General features: G+C 42.0%; 1 protein-coding gene across 1 annotated transcript in view; it reads left to right on the forward strand.

The window, feature by feature from the left end:
* The window catches only part of Adamts16 (ADAM metallopeptidase with thrombospondin type 1 motif 16), a 93,174-nt gene that overhangs the window by 58,916 nt on the left and 14,643 nt on the right, over nt 1–19,615 (forward strand). Inside the window, exons 13-18 of the mRNA XM_075977796.1 lie at nt 192–364; nt 2,119–2,249; nt 3,663–3,786; nt 4,353–4,597; nt 8,846–8,984; nt 13,794–13,920. Of these exons, the coding sequence (XP_075833911.1) occupies nt 192–364; nt 2,119–2,249; nt 3,663–3,786; nt 4,353–4,597; nt 8,846–8,984; nt 13,794–13,920 (939 nt within the window). The remainder of the gene's footprint in view (nt 1–191; nt 365–2,118; nt 2,250–3,662; nt 3,787–4,352; nt 4,598–8,845; nt 8,985–13,793; nt 13,921–19,615) is intronic.

Genomic DNA, 19,615 nt, shown 5'->3' on the forward strand with positions numbered 1-19,615 from the left:
CTGGAGAATAAGGAGCAAGTGCACACAAGCCTGGATCTTGAACTCTGCTTTGTCCTCCAGCATCAGGACCATAACACTCAGGATGGACTCAGGATGCTTCCCTTCACGGCCTGCTCTACGACGTTGGGATTAGCAGCTACATCACCCCAGTAAACATAAGTGCTTATCTCTGGCTGCAATATGTTTTCCAGGCCGTCTCATGGAGGGAAGTTTTGCCAGGGCTCTGCACGCACACTGAAGCTCTGCAACAGTCAGAAATGCCCTCCGGACAGTGTAGATTTCCGTGCTGCACAGTGCGCCGAGTACAACAGCAAACATTTCCGAGGGTGGCTCTACAAATGGAAGCCTTACACCAGAGTGGAAGGTAAGTTTCCAGTCCCACTCTGTAGGGGGCCCATGTCTTGTTACCATTTTAATACATCATGTGACCAGCACTGCCGTGTTCAGACGGGCGATGGGCAGACACTGTAGGTCTGGAAGGCCATCATACCAGGGTTCCTTCGGGTGACTGGTTTGATTTGACCCACCCCACTGCCATTACATCTTGCCTACACTTGATCGGTAGACAGAGGCCCACAAGCCAAATATGTTGAATGAGTAGCTATTAAAAATGAATGACTGTAGTTGATTCTGATGTGACTATAAACACATCACCCACATTCTTAGATATTAAAAGCTGAAAGAAAATTCTAGTATGCTTCATAGAAAATGGATAATTTTTCAAGTATACTACAGCAACGAAATCTTGTTCTGTAACCATACAGTGAGAAATTTATTCATGGAGTGAATGAGATTTACACTTGTCAGTGGGAGAAAAGTGAGCAAGATGTTATGATATAATGTAGCTAACATTATAAAAATGTTGGTAGTTCAAGAGGCATGTCTCAAGTATATTTAAAGATTGTCTAGTTATCTCATTCCTTGAGACTGGGAATTCTGTCCAGGCCAGTGGCACGTGTTCCGGAGCAGGCATAAGCAGAGGTGTCCCTCTGGCTCTATGCCCATCATTTCTGTGCATCTGCTCCTGGTAGGGAGTTAGAAATGATAAGCCCTGTGTAGGGAGCTGTGAGCAGTCTCATGCAAAGCAGATTTCATTTGTATCTTATGCATAAACTGTAAAACTAAGACTAAGACACATGATCAACAGAGCCCTGAGCCAGAAGGAAAACAGTCTGTAGGGTTTGAGAGAAACTGGACTAACCTGTGACATGAGGGTGAAATGTGTGTGCTACCCTTGACTTTCTAGTCTGTGCCAAATGATCATATTAAGTACATGCAAGTTTTAGTTTTAAAATCCTTGGGTAATTCTCCCATCTTGAAAAAAATAGCACAAGAATCTGTGAGTGAGTCTTAGACGGGAGGAAATCCCCGAGAGTGTGAGGCTCCCCAGAGGCAGCTGCCCTGATTTCATCCAGAGAAAAGAGGTCCCCACAGAAGCTTCAATTAGCCATATGAACTGCAAAGCCTGAAGCCTGGGGGAGTTCAGATCCCTGGGGTCATACCAGTTTTCCTATAGAACACATCACACCCTGGAGTTCTTGTTTAACACTTCTTCTATCAGTTAAAAGACAAAGTTTAATGTTTTTTATATAATGTTATAATGTTTCTTATGTGCAAGAATTTTGCACAGTGTTACAAAACACAACTCAGCAGTTTACATTCCTGTAACATAGTCTTTATATAGTAGATCATGACCATTGTAGCCCAGCCAGCAAATGTATAAAGGAGCTGTCGGGCAAGGGACACTAGAGAAAAAGTACCAGCGTAGCATTAATAAATAATATTAATAAATTTAGAGGGTTTTACCAAAGATAAACATTAAACTTTCTTTGCAAGGCCTAGAATGGTGGCACACACCTTTAACCCTTCACACGGGAGGTAGAGGCAGATAAAGCTATGTGAGCTCAAGGCTAGCCTGGTCTACTAACACATTCCAAGCCAGACAGGGCTACATGGTGAGGCTCTGTCTTTTAAAAAAAAAGTCTTTAAAATGTGTTATTGTATGGGACTTATTTTATGGGGGAGACAACCAAAGAAAAATCTGTCTAAAACTCAGAGCAAAAATAACTGAGCTGAAGTGTCTTTCTATTTGTGTTTGTGTGTGTATTTCTTTTTAAGATCAGGACTTATGCAAACTCTACTGTATCGCAGAAGGATTTGATTTCTTCTTTTCTTTGTCAAATAAAGTGAAAGATGGGACTCCATGCTCGGAGGATAGCCGTAATGTTTGTATAGATGGGATATGTGAGGTAATAACGATTGCTTATTCATTCAACAAATGTCTCCAGACAGTCTGCTTTGTGCCAGGCATCCTGTAAGGGCTAGAAAGACCAGACAAAAGAGAGGAGCCCTTTCCCTCCAAGTCCCAGCCCAGGGGGAGAAAAGCCAGAAGAGCTCATGCTGATGGCACTGCTTTGTGACGGAGGTGTGTACAGAGCATGAGCAGACGGGACAGCTGATGTCAGATGTGGGTGTGGAGCACTCATGGGGACCTAGGAGGAGGGAGCACCCACACCTGAGCTCTATCTGGAAGGGTGCACTGGAGCCAAAGGGTACTGAGAGCAGACCATGGGAGTGTCAGGAAGCCAAGGGGGTGCTTAGAAGGCAGTTGGGATCTTGGGGTTCTGAGGAGATGAGGGCATGAACAAGAACTCACCAAGGGTGATCATGTAGATTAGAAATTGGGCTGGGGACAGCAGATCTGCAAGGGGTTTCTGGGCAGAGTCATGAGAAATCAGTGAGAAGCCACTTAGCTACCATAGTGATCTCCACATGAGGACTGTCCAGACCTCAGCTGCAGCAGGGCAAGAGGATTCAAACAACTCTAAAACCCAAAGTCTAGACCACTAACTTAAAAATCCATGAGAGATTTGGGAGACCTAAATTCATTTGGTGGCATAACCTTCTCTCTCACGCATGACTGTTGGTGGATTTTCTTCCTCCCACTTCTTGTAGAGATTTGCAGTAGACATATCAATGTATAATCTATAGAGTATGGCAGCCTCAAGCCCCATGGAGACCCATGCACATGACAGCCTTGATACAGCTGACCTTTTAAATTTACACACCACAGCATTACAAAACATGTCTGGCCCTGAGGATTTCCAGCATGGGGCTATGACCGTGACGGCTTTGTTTCTGAATAGATGCTATTCCTAGACACACCTTGGTAGGGAATATGAAACCAGCAAGCATTCTAGAAAACACGATAAGCACCTTAACTTACGCAACCTTGCACAGATGTTGCTCGTATGCATCACTGATGGCAAGAATGTCTGGGTGGTGTCAATCACTTCCAGCCACGTGCTCACTTCAGCAGAGCCTTGTGTGAACACACCGGCAGTCAGTCATCTTACCAAGTCAGCATTGCTCTGCGATTCACTGCAGCACAATCTAGAGCTTTAACTGAGTGTTCAAGTACTACAACTGGGGATGAACTCTATAGAAGACAGATAGCACATCCATCCCAAGAAAAGAGGCCAGGAGACCAGGACAAGCCATGCTGCACATGCATTGGGTATCCAACACCGATTTGTTAACTATTCCATGTTGGAAACGTGTTCAGCTAGAGTGGGAGGAATATCTTATTGTGAGGTTGGTGATGTTGTTGTTTGTATTGTCCTTTCTTCCATGAATGGTCTGTGACCTTGTGGGACCTTCAGAGAGTTGGCTGTGACAATATCCTTGGGTCAGATGCTGCTGAGGACTCCTGTGGGGTCTGCAAGGGGAATAACTCAGACTGCACAATGCACAGGGGACTCTACAGTAAACACCACCATACCAACCGTGAGTAATGACGAGCCATGTACATCTGAGAAAGGGGTTCATCAGAGCATTTGCTGGGAGGGGCTAAGGGAGAGAAAATGGTGAGAGCTTAGAGTGCTGAGGTCTCCACTGTGAGGTTTCCTTTGCTTCTGGAACAGCGGTCTCGCCCTATGGGTTGCAGCCTCTTTGAGGATAGAATGACCCTTTCACAGGGATCATCTCAGACCATCAGAAACACAGATATTTACATTACAGTTCATAACAGTAGCAAAATTATAGCTACAACGTGGCAATAGAAACAACTTTATGGCTGGGGATCACTACAACATGAGGAACTGTGTGAAAGGGTCACAGTATTAGGAAGGCTGAGAACCACTGTTCTGGGGCTTCTGATTTTTTCTAGAAGTGGATACTAGGCTTTTTGAGCTAAAATGATCCTTGGGAAAGCGGCAGATTACAAGACCTCTCCTCCAACTGTTGAAAAAGGACAAGCAGAGCTAGCAGCAGATCCACCAGCTCTAAACATGGGCTCTCATAATCAATTATGGGAAGCCAGGCTAAACCAAATGCTACATTCCTCTCTCCAGAGTACTACCACATAGTTACGATTCCGCCTGGAGCTCGGAGCATTCGTATCTATGAGACGAACATATCTACCTCCTACATCTCTGTGCGCAATTCTCTCAAGAAATACTACCTGAATGGACACTGGAGTGTGGACTGGCCTGGACGATACAAGTTTTCAGGTACCGCCTTCAACTACAGACGGTCCTACAAGGAGCCTGAGAGCTTAACCTCCACTGGACCAACCAACGAAACACTGATTGTGGAGGTAGAGACCAGCTTTTGGTTCTGGGGCTGGATTTGGTGGCCTGGCACTTTTGTCAGCTTATCGCTGTGGTCTGAATTGGATGTAGAATTGTAGCAATCAGAAACAGGAGCAATCCATCCAGCAGGCTCAAGGGGGCAGTAGACTTATGGCTATTGTCTTCCCTTGCTTAGTGTTTGAATGTGTATATGTACCTACCTGTGTTACCATCTCTAGGGCTTTATCAGTAGATTTTGTGGGTGATTTATTTTAATTAGTATTTTAGTTAGCACACACACTTAAAGGTTTTATTATAGTATTTCTGGACCTGTGTCATTTGTTCGTATATTGACTGGATGGTCTGAGTTTAGGTGATTGGTCTCCACAGCTCTGTATACATATTAGATATTACTCAGTGATCCGGTGTACATGAGCAATGGCTTTCTGTAACTTTGTCTCCTAGTGCAGAGAGAGTTTCTTCTGCTGTGCTGTTCTTTTATTGGTTGATCTTTTCATTCAGTATATTCTGATTATAGTTACCCTTCCTCAACTCCTCCCAGATCCTCCCACTTCCCACCCACACAATTCCATACCCTTTCTTTCTCATTAGAAAACAGACATATAATAATAATGATAATACTAACAATTTTTTTAATTTGTCCTATTCTGGTTTTGTTTATTTTATCTGCTATGATGTTTGTTTTAAAATTATGCAGTTCCATTCACCAGCTTTAGGTATTTCTTTGTTTCCCTTTTTTCTTTTTTTAATTTTACATTTTTAAATTGATTTTATTGAGCTATACGTTTTCTTTGCTCCCCTCCTTTGCTTTCCCCTCCCCTTCAACCCTCTCCCATGGTCCCTATGATCCTAATTTACTTAGGAGATCTTGTCTTTTTCTACATCCCATGTAGATTAGATCCATGTATATCTCTCTTAAGATCCTCGTTGTTGTCTAGGTGGAAGATGAAATCTCTGAGTTGTTTTGATTTGCATTTCTCTGATGGCTAAGGGTTGAGCATTTCCTTAAGTGTCTTTCAGCCATTTTAGATTCCTTTGTTGAGAGTTCTCTGTTTAGGTCTGTACCCCATTTTTAATTGGATTATTTGCTCTTTTGATGACCAATTTCTTGAGTTCTTTGTACATTTTGGAGATCAGAATTCTGAGCTTATTTTTTTTAATTTGCTTATCTGGTCTTGATTTAATTTTGGTAAGTGATATTTATAGAGAAAGTGTCCATTTCCTTTATGTTTTCCAATTAAGTAGAGTACAGGTTTTTGAAATGTGACCTAATGATTCTCTAAATTTCCTCCCTGTCTGTTGATATGACTTCCTTTTCATTTCTGATTTTGTTAATTTGGATATTTTTTTCTCTGCCTTTTGGTTAGTTTGGATAAAGGTTTGTCTGTTTTGTTGATTTTTCTCAAAGAACCAACTCTTTATCTCATTGATTCTTTGTATTGTTTTCTTTGTTTCTATTTTGTTGGTTTCAGCTCTCAATTTGATTATTTCCTGCCATCTAATTCTCTGTGTTTGCTTTCTTTTGTTCTAAAGTTTTCAAATGTTCTGCCAATTCACTAGTGCAAGATTTTTCCAGTTTCTTTTTGTAGGCGTTTAGTGCTATGGACTTTCCTCTTAACACTGCGTTCATTGTGTCCCATAAATTTGGGTATGTTGTGTGGTCATTTTAATTGAATTTTAGGAAGTCTTTAACTTCTTCCCTTTATTTCTTCCTTGACCCATTGATGATTCAAGTGAGCATTGTTTAATTTCCATGTGTTTGTGGGCTTTCTGTCATTACTGTTGCTGTTGAATTCTAATTGAAGCCATGGTGATCTTATAAGATACATGGGGTTATTCCAACTTTTTTGTATCTGTTGAGGTTTATTTTGTTACCGAGTATGTGGTCAGTTTTTGAGGAGGCTCCATGAGGTGCTGAGAAGAAGGTATATTCTTTTATGTTTAGATGAAATATTCTATAGATGTCTATTAAGTCCATTTGAATCCTAACATCTTCCCTTATTTCTCTGTCAATTTTTTGCCTGACTGACCTGTCCAGTGGTTAAAATGGAGTGTTGAAGTCTTGCACTATTAGTGTGTGGAGTTTAATGTATGATTTAAACTTTAGAAGTGTTTCTTTTAATATGAGGGTGCCCTTGTATTTGGGGCATAGATGTTCAGTATTGAGATTTCCTCTTGGTGGATTTTTCCTGTGCCTAATATGAAATGTCCTTCTTTATCTCGTTTGATTGACTTTAGTTTGAAGTCTATTTTGTTAGATATTAGGATAGCTACACCAACTAGTTTCTTAGGTCCACTGGATTGGAAAAAACTTTCCCAACCCTTTACTCTGAGGTGATATCTGTCTTTGAGTTTGAGATGTGTTTCTTGGATGCTTTTGGTATTCCTTGAACTTTGGAGGCCTTTATGAAGTTTTTACCTACAATGATATTGTGAGTGTATTCTCTCTGTTTTTTTCCAGCAATTTCTGAGCCTTATAGCTAAAGTCATTGACCCATTATATGGGTTTTTAAATAAGATGAGACCTGTGGGTCCAGTTTAATTTTTCTAACGTAAACGTGCAGTTTTCCTGGCATCACTGAAGATGCTGCATTTTCTCCAATGTATGTGTTGGGAAAGTTGTTGACAGTCAAGATGCTATTTCTGAAAGAGTATGTTTCATTATCTATTTTATTTCATGGTCTCAATATCCATTTTTGACCAGTAACAAGCTGTGTTGCTACTATGACTCTGTAGTATAAGCTTAAATTAGATATTTTGATGTCTCCATCTCACTATTTTTGAGTAGGTTGTGTTGGCCATCCAGGATGCTACATGCTGCCTGGTGAGTTTCAGAATTATTTCTCATATCTCTGTGGAGAGTGACACTGGAATTTTGACAAGGATTGTATTTTATCTGTTAATTTCTCTTGATGGTGTGGCCTTTCTCACAGTATTAATTCTGCCAAACCATCAGGTCTTTATTAATATTAATGTAGTTTATTTTTCAATTTCTTCATAAAATGTTTTGAAGTTTTCTGTACTGAAGTCCATCAGCCACTCAGTTAACTTTATTCCTAGGAATTCTTTTTGAGGTTTATGATTGCAGTTGTTTTCTTGGCATGCTCACTATTTGGGGTAAAGCTACTGCTTTGTGTATATTTTCTAGTAATTCCCGTTGGCTGCTGAGCGTGGTTTATTCTGTCTCTTGGATGATGTGTTTCGTAGATGTCTGTTAAGTTCCTATGAACTATGGCAGGGCACAAGTTTAAGCTTCCTTTGTTGTTTTCATTGTTGTTGTTGTTGTTGTCTGTATGTTCTATTAGTCAGTATGCGTTCACACTCGGGGAAAGTGTGGCATTGAGCTCATGCACTGCTGCTGCAGCTGGACCAGTCAGGGCCTCTGTGTCTATTTCTGTTTCTTTCATGGATTAGGATTTATCAGTGTTTGAAGTCATGTATATATGATTCTTATACCATATTGATAGATTATTTTCTTTATTGATATGTAGTGACTTTCTTATCTCTCCCAACTTGGGCTTAGGGTCAGTTTATCAGAGAGAATAGCTGTCCCTGCTTTTTTTCTGTTTCACTTCCACAGCTTCACTTTCAGTATGGATGCATCTTAGCCAGTTTCTTACAAACCATCCATGCTTACTTCTTAGTTCAACAAACAGCTCCACTTCTTCATCCTGAGATCTAGAGGCTTTCTGTTGGGAAGGATTTGCGTCCTGTAATTCACATCTTCAACCCGAGACCTGGAGGCTTTCTGTTGAGAGGGATTTGAGTCTTGTAATTTTGTTGGTTTTTTTCCTAGTAGATTTATTCTTCCCATTTCTTTCTCCTTGATTCATATTAGGGTTTTGGTGATTTACTGTGTGGGACTTCATAGTGTTTTCCTATATTTCCCTTTTTTAATCTCCTCCCCACCTGAAACTTATTTGTTATGTTGCTAGTATAAAGCTACCTTAGCTATCCTCTGCAATGGCTGCCAATGGCCATGTCTTGCTTCAGTTCATACTTGTATTAAAATGTCTTTAGTTCTCCATAGGTTTTATAGTATTTATTTGCTCATTTATTTGTGTGTATTCTTACTCATTTTGAGGAGATAATTTTGTTGCATGTATGTGATGGGCATTTTAGAAAATAGACAGTATTTTATTGTGTGATTAGTTTTATAAGGTATTATTTTATGTAGTTTAAGCAAACTAGTTATCAGAGAGTCATTGATGTGGCTCTAATTCACTTAATGTTTTCCCTTTCATCTTTTGCAGCTTTTATTCCAGGGCAGGAACCCTGGTGTGGCCTGGGAATTCTCACTGCCAAGGTCAAATGATAAGAAGATCCCAGCTGTGCAACTCAGCTACACATGGGCCATCATACGCTCAGAGTGCTCTGTTTCCTGTGGAGGAGGTAGGTCACTTTTCCTGCTGCCCCAGAGGTGGAGAATAGGTACCAAATTCCCAGCCCAGCTTCACACGGGCCATCATATGCCCAGAATTATCGTCTCCTGTGGAGAAGCTAGGACACTTCTTATACTACTCCAGAAGTGGTGTGTGGGTAACTGAATGAAACCAGGCCATGAATGCTGAGAAACAGACTCATACACAGAAAATATAGTAATGGAGAGTGTGATATCTAATGAACCTTACTGATGAAATTAACTGTCATTTGTCACCAACTCATATACTCAAATCCCCCAGAAAACTTCATGGTGTAAAAACTATATTGACTATGAAAAGAAATATAGTGACAGAAAGGCATAGTACTTATAGATTTATTATCTTAGTATAAAATAAGGTGCTAAGGTTAAGTGTCTATCCTGGGCCCTGGGCACAGAACACCAGCCTTACCCTGGTGGGCACAGCCAGTTCTTCTCTACATGCAACCATACACATGTGTTCTAGACATGCAACCGTACACATGTGTTCTAGGCATGCAACCATGCACATGTGTTCTAAGCATGCAACCATACATGTGTGTTCTAGACATGCAACCATACACATGTGTTCTATGCATGCAACCATACACATGTGTTCTAAGCATGCAACCATACATGTGTGTTCTAGACATGCAACCATACACATGTGTTCTAGACATGCAACCATACACATGTGTTCTAGACATACAACCATACACATGTGTTCTAGGCATGCAACAATACCACATGTGTTCCAGGCATGCAAGCACACCACATGTGTTCTAGACATGCAACCATACACATGTGTTCCAGGCATGCAAGCACACCACATGTGTTCCAGGCATGCAAGCACACCACATGTGTTGTAGATATGCAACCATACACATGTGTTCTAGACATGCAACCATACACGTGTGTTCTAAGCATGCAACCATACACATGTGTTCTAAGCATGCAACCATACACATGTGTCCCAGGCATGCAACAATACCACATGTGTTCTTTTGTAGCCTTTTGCCTCATTGTCTAAATCACCATCCCCACGATACTTTTAGCTGACAGGGATAATAATTAAAATGATTTTATTATTCATGTCCTTGAAAATCCTCCTTGATTCTCCCATAATACTAAGTTCTAGGTCTAATTAAAGAATAAGCATCTATTTTTATCAAAAATGGAAGCTGAATTTCACATGTAGAGCTTATTATATCTGCAGTTAAGTTAGGGTTTGCTTTGTGATTCACTTTGTGGTGAAATCTGCTCACAGTCCTTACAGCCAGCCATATTTACATTCTTTTCCAAAGGGCTGTTTGACGCTGCTAGCTCCAAACTCAGAAGTATTTTCTACATCAGTGTGAAGTATTACCCAACTGTAGTTTTCTTTCATGTGATAAAATGTACAAAATTCATTTTCTTTCCATGTTGGAAACATTTATTTTTTTTATACTTTGAAGCAATTTAAGTAATGTTTGTATTATGTTTCTAAGCTTTCAGTAGAATTTACAATGGAAGCATTTAAGAATCTTGTTTATTGTAAGAATTAGATATTTATATATTTTTATTTTTGTAGTAATTATATCACTTTGTTTACCCCCTCTGAAGTTAGTATTTCTAATGAAACATGTTTTTCTACAAGACCTTAATTTCTATTTTATATGCTCAAATTGAATACTTTAGGAGCTTTTGTGTAATTATCATTTATTTGAAATATTTTTCATTTAAGCTTACATATTTGGGCTCATTTCTTATATTATTAAGTAAGAATATTGGTGACAGATTAGCCAGGAAGTGAGAAATCATTCTAGATATTTAAATATGTTTATTATGCAGATTAATTGCTTATAAAACAAAAACAGTGACCACAGATAGTCTTCTGTAGACCTCTGAGTTACTCTGGTTCTCCAAAGATCCTGAAAGATACAGAAGTCTCTGGTGATAAGAAATCTAAGCAGAAATGAAGAGATATCTCATCAGTTAAGAGCACAGGCTGCTCTTCCAGAAGACCTGGGTTCAGTTCTCAGCACCAACATGGTGGCTCACAACTGTCTGTAACTCCATTCCAGGGGATCTGACAAGACAGGCATACATTCAAACAAAACACCAATGCACATAAGATAAAAAATAAATTATAAAAAAGAATTCTAAGCAACTGATACAAGCAAATGCGGCCCTTCCAATCCAGATCTAATGCTTCTGTCCACTGCAGCAGAAACATGCCAAACCCTCTCAATTTCCTTCTTTTGAGGGATTACACTAAAGCTCCCATTGTTAAAAATCAACAATAGTAACCCAACTAAAGATGAAACTGCTCCAGAAACTGGGGTAGGACTAGAATGTTCAGGGAACATTGATAGACAACAATGTCTAGCAGAGCCACAGAAGGGCGCAGCCTGGCCAGGCCTTGGTCATGAGCATTTCGGGATGTGACATCCTGAACAGTGTGCAGGACAATGCACACAGCCTTTCACTGTCCCACACTCACCCAAGTGGAGCTTCCTGGCACAGTGCTTATCAGTGTGAGGTTCATCAGCATTGTCTACCCCCCCCACACACACACACTCCTGCTCACAACTGCTCTGTCGCTTTCACAGTGAGTGGGGCCTCTGACCCCTGGAGGGTCACAGGTTCTTCTTTGGCTCTCTTCTGTCTGTGACACAGGGTTTGGTTTATCTGTAGATCTGATATGTGGGTGTCTGGGCTTTATTATTCTCCCAGTTCTGTTTGTAGGCAGCCTGTACACCCCAGAGCCATACTAAGTAGCTTTTCTCCATCTGAATCAAATGGGAGGTAGGCTCTCTCAGACTAGTCAGAAAATCTTCTGTGATTCCCAGGACATGGAGCTACTATAACTCACATAGATTGTATATACACACACACACACACACACACACACGGGACTGACGATCAGTGGGTACCACCTCAATTTCATATTCAATCTCTGAAATCATTGTGTATGATGACATCATAGTTTTCATGATTAGCATTCCAGATATACTATATTCGCATAAATATTCTTTTACTTTTACAGAATATTGTATGATATTTATCAGTGCTTTTAAATAAACCACCCTCATCAGAAATCATTAAAATAAAGTTATTTCAAAATTCTCACTTGAGGAATTCCAAAGAGGACAGATTTGATTTGGTTTATTGTGTTTATATATACTCACTGCACCCTGCTGCTAAATAATTTCACAAAGGCTGCCCCCTCAGGAAGCATAGAATGGAGGCTGAGTCTCAGACCTGTGGGCTTGCAGAGGATCTTGGTTTTGAATTCAGGAGAATGAGTCTTTAGTTTGGCTCTCATGTGTTCTCAGAGACTTTCACTTCTTTGAAAATGCTCAGCTCTCTGGGAAAGAGAGTCTTGGGAGTTGCTGGGTTGCTTTGGTTCCTGGAAACCATCTTCCCCTTTTGCTCATGAAAAGCTCTCACTGCCTATAGCCAAAGGAGTTGGAGTTGAGAGGGACATGGTCAGAGGCCAAGCTGAGTCCTATAGAGTAGCTGCTGCCTAAAGATCAGAGGGCCCTCAAGGCAAAATGTAGCCTCTTTGTCAAGTTGTCAAGAACAGTTGTTCACCTGTCTTTGTTTGTGTTCATCTCATACTGACACAAATATGCTCCTCTTCTTTCCTTCTGTTAGAAGCATTTAATTGCCACCTTTCAAAGTATATAACTAGTAAGAGCCTATTTTTATATCATGGCAATATATATATATATATATATATATATATATATATATATATTAAAGTGTACCATTTTAAACCTTGATGAGAGTACAGTTTGAAGCACTAAGTGTGTTTATGTTGTTGTACAACCATGAATACCTTACATCCCCTGGACAATTTTAGCCCCCTAGATCTCTGTGCTCATTAAACATCAAGCCCTCATTCTTGTACTTTCTTGCCCTGGAAGCTGCCAATCAGATTTCTCTCTGTATTTGGCTATTCCTGATATCTCATATATGTCCTGTGGAAGAACGTAGCTCATTGGAACATTGAGCATAATACAGGACACGCACAGAGCCTTAGATTGTGCATGTATGAAGGCCAAGTATCAAACCAAACTTCGGTGGTGATCTCTTGATGCTCTCCTAAGCCATAACTGTGAGGAGCATGATGTTTAGCTACGGGTTCTCAGCTGAGAAACTGATCATCATTTTGTTGTTGTGTTTTTGCTGATTTATTCATTAATTATTGATTCCTCTTACCATTTCATGAACAGATATGTGAGACTAACATTATTAATATCATATTTATTTAAATCAACTCAGTAGGTTACATATATTAACTATAATAAATAAAATGAGGTCATGAATTTGAGAGGGAGGGAGTGGGAATGGGATCAGAAAGGAAAGGGATGGAAATGGTATAAATGTAGAATTCACATATAAAATGTTTAAACATTAAATTTAAAAAATTAAATTAATATATTGGGGAAATTAACTTTTTTGCAAAATGACTTTATTTCATCAAATGAATGACAACATTGCTTGCAAAACTATGTTAAATTTATTTATTATTTTGTTTGTTCATTCTTTACAGTCCTAGGGATTGAACCTAGACTTTGTGCTTACTGGGGAAGCAATCTACCACTAGGCTATGTCCTCAGGGCAAACACATTGAATTAAAAAATGTTAAGCTGTAGAGAGAAATATGTAAATTCTAGAGCATTGGGCATTAACACAAAGGCATGCAAACACAGTTAAGGTTTTTCAAACAATTTTAAAGATGGCTTTGCTAGCTCTTCTGCATCTTTATCTCTGGTCATGGCTCCTTGTCTTTATCGCATGTTCCCTTTCTACAGGCAAAATGAACTCAAAAGTGGGATGCTATAGAGACCTGAGGGTTCAAGTGAATGCATCCTTCTGCAACCCCAAGACTCGACCTGCCACAGGGCTGGTGCCCTGCAAGGTGTCAGCCTGTCCTCCCAGGTAAGAAGGCTCAGGGTCCATGGATCCTTGGAGCTCATGAGTCTAGAGACTGAGAATTGATCATTGCCAGCTCCAGGTTCAGTGCAGCAGAGAGGCAAATGGAGCAAGAGCTGACTTAATGCAGGATCAGGAAAAAGTCTTTTGGGTGATACATAGCCTGGAAATTCTTTCACCTATGAGAGGGAGTTCTTCCCTTAGCATCCTGATGTTTTTATAAGCATGTCATAGTGCTTGTAATAGGAGAATAATGGATTCTCCTAAATTCTCCAGTATCAGTTGCTACTGTTTGCTACTAGTGACAGGCACTGGACAAGTCACTCCCAGGGTCTGCCCAGCTTGTAAGCAACTGGGACTTACTGTCACACTCTTGTGCATGGGTGAGCCAAGCTGTCTTTCACCTCTTTTCTTCCCTGGAGACTACCACCCATCTCTTCTTTGAGATGTGAGGTTGGGAGTTTCCTGAGAGATAGGAGTTGCTGACCATCTAAGTCCTGATCCTGGGACTTTTCTGTCTCTGTCTTTATGGAGGACAGGTCACAATGGGAGATGTTGAAACTTTAACTTCAATGAGCCCCTTCACAGAGCCAAGGGAACTCAGACAATAAAGACAATCATGCTGCTTGGTGGTGGTGGAGCACAACTTTAATCCAGTACTCAGGAGGCAGAGAAAGGCGGATCTCTGAGAGTTAGAGGACTGCCTGGTCTCTATAGAGTGAGTTCCAGGACTGTCAAGACTGATGCACAGAGAAACCCTGCCTTGAAAAACTAAACAAGCAAACAAACAAAAACCCAAGAACAACAAAAAAGAGAATCCAAAAAACATATTTATGTGAAGATCCACAGAGTATGGCAAAGGGATCCTAAGTTTGAAGAAACAAAACACTCTGCTAAAACACATAGCTACTTATGTGTCTCTGAGGCAACTCTCATCATTCACCAACAAAATCAATTCAATCATCAGGGTGAATGTTGGCCCCGGGGGCCCAATGCAGCTGCAATCAGAGCTGCATGTGTGCTTAGAGCTACGGCTGTAGGTGGTGTGGCAGTTCATGTCTGCATCTGAAACAGATCACTAAACTGAGCCTTTCATTAGCTGACCCTTTTCATAGGCTATTTGCCTCCCCCCTGGCCAGGGGACGGCATCCCCCACCCCCCGTGTGAGAGTGTCCTCACAGAAAGCATTGTGTCTGTCTGTGTCACCTTTCATGGGAGACAAAATGATTGTGTTACCCAAGCTTTGGATGCCAGGCTGATCAGGAAAATCTCACAGGCGTCTTTTAGGGGTGATTTAGATGATGTTTTCCTTAGCAGATTCATCTTCTGAACAATTTGGGTGGAGGTTATCCTCAGTCAGGAACAAGGCACATTCTAGGACAGGAAATCTCCCAAGGGATAAAGCATCTTAGGTATAAAATTCTCACACCTATGTAGCATGCAAGTTCATGTTCGTATAGATGGTTTTCACCTAAATGTTGTAAGCAGGACATTCCCTGGCCAGCAAATAAGATGTCTAGGAGAGCCTGTGCCTGTGAATGTGAGTGTGAGCGTGAGCAGGAGGAGGAAAGACCTCACTCTCTTTGGGAGCATCAGGTGGTGTTGCCTATAAGCAACACAATGTACCTCAGGGTTCTCCTTCCTTTACTCAGTGGGCCTCTGAGGCTTCTCCTGGGGGCTGTTCAAGTACCTGGTTATATTTTCCATATAAAGCACAGGATTTGTGAGAGCCAGACATTTCTTTCCTATGCTCACGCACCTTTATGAGCCCCGGAGGGAGGGCCCTTTTGCAGATCTTGCTGGTATTTCTAATCTAGTGAATCGCTTCCTTCTCTTTAGAGATGCATTCATGTACTTGGTTTTCTTTCCTTAAACTATACAGCTTTCTTCATTCATTCTTCTTCCTCTCCCTCTCACTTGTAGAAATTTAAAATTTACAATATTGGCGACAGACTGAATATTTCGGCAGATTCTCAGCATCATGTTCTCTTTATTACTTTATATTAGTATGTGAAGGGAAAGCAGTAAGATGTTATACAACCAGTGTTCACGTCTCTGTGGTTGTTTTGGCTTTAAAATAATTCATATTGATTGGCTGTGCTTTTAATGGCCTTTCACAGAATTTCTGAAAACAAACATATAAGTAATGCTATAGGGAACAGTTTTACCTTCCTCTTTGTGCATTAAGTAGATAAGGGACTGGGTTTATTGAGTCCTGTATACCACGTGGGGCATCATTACTTTTCTGAACAAGCGATGAGGAGCAGAGGCCAAGGGAAGGGTGAAGAAGAGAGGATGGCTGCCTCCCTGAGAACTGCAGCTCAGGGTTCAGCAGCCCCTGCTGTATGCCAGCTCCTGTTTCAATGCTGCATGGGGGAGGGGCATGTTAGGATGAGCTCCAGTCTACAGCTGCTGATATAGCTAAGGATACTCATGATTCTCCAAAGGCCTTCTAAGGAAGAGGGGCCGAGGTAAGACACCAGACATCCTCGCCCAGGGCCACTTTTCTATCCCACATCATGCTGCCCCCATGGTCAGAACCCAGAAAGTGGGAAGCAATGTATCCAAGGTCAGGAGCAAACGCGGGCTTTGATCAGCACAATCCTGTTCACACATGGTTACAGGTTGATATATTTCTATACCAATAGGAAGAATGCGCTCTCCCCAGCACACGTTCACTGCGGTGAACCCACTAGGAAACCGTGAGGGGCATCATGGTTCTCACACAGCGGCTTCATGTCTGGGCTCGGTTGCTGGGGACTGTCAATTTGTGGGACTCTGCGTTTTCTTCAACCTGTGAATTTCACAAAGGCAATGATGACATAGCCAATTCTGTAACATGTTCTGTGACCAGTCACTGTGAGCCACATTTGTGAGTAACCTGCACCAGCACCTATGGTCACACTGGCATCCAGTGGGCACAGCATCTTCAGTGGCGCTGTCTCTGCTGGTCCCTCCCTTCTCTGGATGCCTTCCAGTCAGTCTCCTCACCATCATCCTCTAGAATCCCAAATGCCACCCAGGCCTCTAGCTCCCCACAGCCCTGTACTGCCATACCCTGATCCTCTTTTATCTTTGTTCTCCAACACTCGTCTCTGCCACACTGAAATTGTCTATCATTGTCACCTTAGAGGCCCATGCGGCCCATCTTTACACTCACGATTCTAGATGTGACCGTCCTTCCCATAGGCTTTCTCAAAGTCTGTCTGGCTAGGAATGTAGCCTGGTCTATAGGGGCTGCCCTGGGGACAGCATCTACTGAGCTAAATAAAGTAAAGGCTTAAAATGGCTTGAATCCCCACGGCTGACATGAAGAGCTTTGCTAGGGAGTAGGATGGTGGCAGTAGGCTAGGGGACAGTGGCCAGGGTCCAGTTACCTACCCAGGTAGTAGGGGCTGAGATGGGCCACTGGCTGTTGAACGAAAATGTTCATAAGCACAGGGTCCGCAGGGTGGGTGAGGAGCCATCAAAACAAGGCCTGTCTACCCACTGGTTTTCAAAAAGTGCGGAATATACAAGAGAGACTGGGAGGGGGTTTAATATTTATTTCCATTTGAGATCCATAACTGTGTCACTTGGTGAGTTTCTTAATTAATGACCCGACCTTTCTGATAACTAAGGATCCACCAACAGGCTCAGGGCACTGGTTTCCAGTTTGAGTTTCTGAAATGCATGAGCTCACGCCATTCATCCCAGTGCAAAATCATTTCAGATTGTTTTTTTTTTCCTCTGTGTTTTAGTTTTTCCTCGGCCACACCTAATTTGACAGCAGTCCCATTTAATGACTGGTCTTTACTGAGTCATTCCCAAGACTCAAGTTCATTTTCTTAGAAACAAGCCTCTCTTTTCATGCTTGTGTTTCACAAAGTTACACCAAAGCTAATTATGTTACATAGTTGCAGTGACAGGACCCGTTGGCATAAACAGGCTTTAAGGGCTGACACAGCAGGGTGGATGGAATCCAAAAGACAACAGCAAAAACAAAAGACTGTGGACACCCAGGGGCAATATTGGCATCTCCAGGCTGGTGCTTCATTGGCGAGCAGGGCCAGAGAGCTCCCCCGATGCCCTCCGTTCAGTGAGAATACACACCAGATTCTAATGAGGCCAGTGTGAGCCCATGGGCAAGGAGGAGACCGCTTGGGCCATGCGGTTGGTGTCTTGGAAAGAGGACAGCTGGTACAGGAAGCCAGTGGGACAGAAGTCCATCTGAGTGGTTCTCTACTGAGAGAGGAACATGAGAGGGCACAGTGAGAACCTGCCCGTGAGAAAGGCTGCTGTAAGTACAGTCTGGGGAACCTGTACTCAGCTGTGAACACCCCACTACCTCACTCTGCCTTCTCCTATGTACTTTTGCCCTTCACGGGCAAGAAAGTCCCCCACTTCCCAAGGTGGACTGTCTGAGAGATGTGGAGGAATGAACTATTGGGGACAATTTCCTCTAACCTCCCAGGTGGCTTTGCTTTAACGCCAGAAGTCTTGTAGTCTTCTGCCAAAGCCCAGCGGATGGCTAGGTCCCTGGAGGACATCCTAAGCCAAGGACCTTGCTGACCCAGTACCCAAGGAGTAGTTTCCTTCTCAACAGCAAGCTGAAGGGAGTTGTAGCCACAAACTGAAATTTGAACACAGGAAGCCCTAATTATTTCCAGCAGAACAAAGGCAAATGTAGGCCTCGGTTTGTCTGGGGGCAGAGCCTGCTCCTGTTTCAGGTCACTCACGCACTGGGCACCAGACCTCTTAGGCTAACCTCTTGGAGACGAAGCTGGTCAACAGGAGTCACCTCTGCTGCCTTACCAGGATCAAATGCCCACCCTTTCCACCCCATTCGTGGTGGAAACTGTATGGAGGGCAGACTCCCCAGGAGCCATGACTTCACTTCACTCCAGAACTAATCAGTCCCTCTAAGGCATCCAGAGAAGTTTACTGCAACAGCCCAGTGTTCTGCAGGGAGTAAACTCTCAGATGTGCTGTGGGACAATGGTCTTGTATTGTTTTAATAAAATGCTGATTGGCCAGTAGCCAGGCAGGAAGTAGAGGCAGGGTGACAAGAACAAGAGAATTCTGGGAAAAGGAAAGAGTCAGTCTGCAGTTGTCATCCAGACACAGAGGAAGTAAGATGAGAATGCCTCACTGATAAAAGGTACCAAGCCACGTGGCTGACACAGACAAGAGTTATGGGTTAGTGTAGGATGTAAGAGTTATTAGAAGTCTGGGCTAATAGGCCAACTAGTTTATGATTAATGTAGACCTTTGTGTGTTTCCTTGGGACTGAACTACTGGGGGACCGGGCAAGTCAGAAACCTCTGTCAACACAGATGGACACTGTTGGTTGAAACCTAGAAGAACTGAGACCATGTATAACTTGGTGGTCAGCTTGCTGTATGTGTGTCTTCCAGAATTCCCTTTTTCCTTTTCTTTACCCTGTGGTCCTTTCTGTTTGTTTGTAAGGTAGTCTGCAATGGCAGGACAGTGAGAGAAGAAAATCTGGTAAAAATAGCATCTTAATATATAAGTGAGCCTTTATAGGCTTCTGACTCCTCACAGTTTATAAAATTAACAGTGTGGCAACTCCTTTGGAGTAAGTTTTTGATGTCTGGCTCTGCACACTTCTGCAGAGAAATCCTGCATCTAGACATGAAAATAGTTCAGGGTCCATGTCTGGTTTATTATAAATCTGCCCTTCAGCTCTTCAAAGGAAAGA

This window comes from Microtus pennsylvanicus, chromosome 6, assembly GCF_037038515.1.
Source record: "Microtus pennsylvanicus isolate mMicPen1 chromosome 6, mMicPen1.hap1, whole genome shotgun sequence".
NCBI classification, from domain to species: domain Eukaryota; kingdom Metazoa; phylum Chordata; class Mammalia; order Rodentia; family Cricetidae; genus Microtus; species Microtus pennsylvanicus.